General features: G+C 53.3%; 1 protein-coding gene across 1 annotated transcript; it reads left to right on the forward strand.

Moving 5' to 3' along the window:
* The first annotated feature begins 1,696 nt into the window (after positions 1 to 1,696).
* On the forward strand, positions 1,697 to 2,008 carry LOC145353746 (histone H4-like). The gene has a single exon (XM_080204517.1). It carries the CDS (start codon positions 1,697 to 1,699, stop codon positions 2,006 to 2,008), a length of 312 nt encoding a protein of 103 aa, XP_080060643.1.
* The last annotated feature ends 1,263 nt before the right edge of the window (positions 2,009 to 3,271 follow it).

The raw sequence follows: 3,271 nt of genomic DNA on the forward strand, positions 1-3,271 counted from the left end.
TACGCCCTCCCCTGCCCTGGATGTCCATCTTTCCACAATGGGAACAGTTTCTCCCTCTCTGCTTTGCCCAGACCCTCTCATGGTTTTGAACATCTCGATCAAATCTCCCTCAGTGTTCTCCAGGGACAATCCCGAGCTCTCCGATCTACCTTTATAACTGAAGTCCCTCATCCCTGAACTCATTCTCATGGGCCTTTTTTCTCCAACACCTTCACATTCTTCCTACAGTGTGGAGCCCAGAACCTGACATAATACCCCCACTGAGGTCTAACAAGTGTCTTGTATAAGTTCAGCGTAACCTCCTGACTCTTGTACTCTGTGCCCTTCTTAGTAAAGCCCAGGATATTGTTTGCTTTCTGAGCCGCACTCTCAAGATGTCCCAAAAGCTGAGTTCTCCATGTATATACCCAAATCTCTGCTACTGCAGTCCCTCTCAAGTTGTCCTCTTTGTACCACCTCCCCTTGTTCTTGCTGTTACAATCTGCCTTTTGTCTCCAGCCTGTCCCTCCTCGCAGTTCACATTGCTTCCAGATTTTTTGAACTAGTGTCCAATACATCCGAGTCCAGGTCACTCATATATTTGGAAAAACAGTTCTAACACTGACCTGTTAACCCCACCTGCGACAGATCAATAAAATAGTGGAATGCTGGAGGCCCCTGCCTTAAAAGTGGGAAACATTAGGGGTCTGCTGGGTTTGGGGGCACTCTCTCCCTCTCTCTTTGGGCTGTTTGAGTTGGGGCTGCTGGGGGTCTCTCTCAGCTGTTTGAGTTAGGGCTGCTGGGGGTCTCTGTGTCTGAGCTGTTTGAGTTGGGGGCTGCTGAGGGCCTCTCTCCCTCAGTGGGTTCCTTGATGCCTGCTGAATTTCTCTTTCCCTTTATGGTGCATTTGAGCTGGTGCTTGCCTGAAGGCTTGGCCAATGTAGGTTGACTGGCTGGAAGCTGCGCACTGCTTCCCCCTTCCCCCTTCCCCCTTCCCCCTTCCCCCTTCCCCCTTCCCCCTTCCCCCTTCCCCCTTTGTGCTGGAACATGCTGAAAATCTCCCTTTCCCTCTCCCCCCTCCCCCCGTTCCCCCTACCCCCCCCGTTCCCCCTTTCCTTGTCACACATGCACTCTGTGGAGTGTTTGAGTTGGGGCCTGCAGGAGGCCTCATTTTCCATGGGAGCTTTGACGTACCTTTTCTTTTGCCTCGGGTTTAAGCCTGTTGCGAGTGTTGAGATCTCTCTGCGGGGGTACCTGGTTCTGCTGGTATCTGTCCAGCAGGCCGTGAGACACGTTTCGTGACTTGGTGGGTGTGGGTGAGGACAGACATTTGCTGCGTTTATGTGACTAGTTTGCTTCTTGTTTCCATCCTGCACTGCTGGCCTCGCAGCCACGTCAGAACAAAAATTTGGTTGTGCCAGGTTCTCTCCAGTCAGCGTGCAGCCTCTCTGTCCGCTGTTCCTCCTTGTGACATTCCAGAGCAGCCCAGAGATTTGTCAGCCAGACAAGCAATGCATGGGCCCACCGACATGTGAATATGGCCTGGTACTCGTGAACCAAGCACACACTCTGGCACAGATAGATGCACTGCCCAACGGTAACCTCGGGAGTTCTGAGGCCGGAAGGAATAAATCCTGACCAGAAATCTGGGATGGAGGCCACAGGGGGACTGATATCTGAACGTGTCATTGTGCAGTGATCTGAGTGAAGAACCATCATGTCTGGCAGAGGGAAAGGAGGCAAAGGACTGGGTAAAGGCAGAGCAAAGCGGCACTGCAAAGTGCTCCGTGATAACATCCAGGGCATCACCAGGCCAGCAATCCGCCACCTGGCTTGCCGTGGCGGTGTCAAGCAGATCTCGGGTTTGATCTATGAGGAGACTTGTGGGGTGCTGAACATTTTCCTGGAGAATGTGCTCAGGGATGCAGTCACCTACACTGAACACGCCAAATGCAAGACGGTCACTGCCATGGATGTGGTGTACGCTGTGAAACGCCAGGGCCGCACTCTCTATGGATTCGGCGGCTGAACAACTCGACCCTTTCTACCGAACACACAACAAAGGCTCTTTTAAGAGGGCAGGACGGTAGCACAGTGATTAGCACTGCTGCTTCACAGCTCCAGGGTCCTGGGTTCGATTCCCGGCTCGGGTCACTGTCTGTGTGGAGTTTGCACATTCTCCTCGTGTCTGCGTGGGTTTCCTCCAGATACTCCAGTTTCCTCCCACAGCCCAAAGATGTGCGGGTTAGGTTGATTGGCCATGCTAAGAAATTGCCCCTTAGTGTTCAGGGATGCTTATGTTAGAGGGATTAGTGGGTATAATATGGGGGTAGGGCCTGGGTGGGATTGTGTTCAGTGCAGACTTGATGGGCCGAAGGGCCTCTTTCTGCACTGTAGTATTCTATGTCAACCTTCTGGCAATTTCTGCCACGAAGCCAGTGCCACACATAATCCTTGACATTACTCGACCGGAGATGGTCAGGGTGATGTTTGGGCAGCCCGGGGGCGGGGAGGTGGGGGGTGGTGCTCTCCGTACATTCTTTCCCAGGCTTGCTCCTGGCAGTTGAGACTCCAGTATTGCTTGAGAGCGCCAGTCTTACCTCTCAGGGGAAATGTTCACGCTGTCAAAAGGCAGCAGTTATGGTGATAGGCCCAACCTGACTGGTGCGATGGCGGGTCTCTGACATATGGGAATGGCATTGGGGAGGGAGTGTGGTGTTTATTGTGTCCCACTGCTCAGCCATCTCCTCCCCTCCAGTAAGGCTGTGATGAGCCCGTGACAAGTAAAGGTACTGCCCGTGAGCTGTTCTTCTGACTAGAGGAGATACAGTGCAATCTGAGCGAGGTGTGGGCTTCATTGTGAGGGATTTTCAACGTTTGATTATGGATGCCCCCCCCCCCCCCCCCACCCTCCCGCACCATCATCCCCCTCCCCTGTCCCTAACAACTGGTTTTGTATTGTGTTCCTTCTGTCTGTGTCTCGACCCAAACAGGTCAGTTAACCGAGTGGGAGTTGTATCTGCTCCAGCACCATGCTCCACTACACTGGTGAAGGGCCACTTCGATGAGACTTTTGACACTGCTGTTGGCAGAATATAGACATCTCCGAGGTGACCCTGTTGGATGTGAGGCACAGCCCTCACTCCTCCGATCTCACCACCCAGGCAGGGATGGTTTGGGACTTGCGAGTGACCACGCACTTGGTTTGACTGAGGGGTTCCTGTCTGTACAGGCTGGAGACAGGTTCAATGCCTGGATGGATGATGCTCCTCTACCCCACGCCTTTCTGGGC

This window comes from Carcharhinus amblyrhynchos, chromosome 16 (genome assembly GCF_965287045.1).
Source record: "Carcharhinus amblyrhynchos chromosome 16, sCarAmb.v2.hapA, whole genome shotgun sequence".
Classification (NCBI taxonomy): Eukaryota; Metazoa; Chordata; class Chondrichthyes; order Carcharhiniformes; family Carcharhinidae; genus Carcharhinus; species Carcharhinus amblyrhynchos.

Coding starts and splice junctions, on each gene's coding strand:
- LOC145353746 (XM_080204517.1), top strand. CDS start 1,697: ATGTCTGGCAGAGGGAAAGGAGGCAAAGGACTGGGTAAAGGCAGAGCA.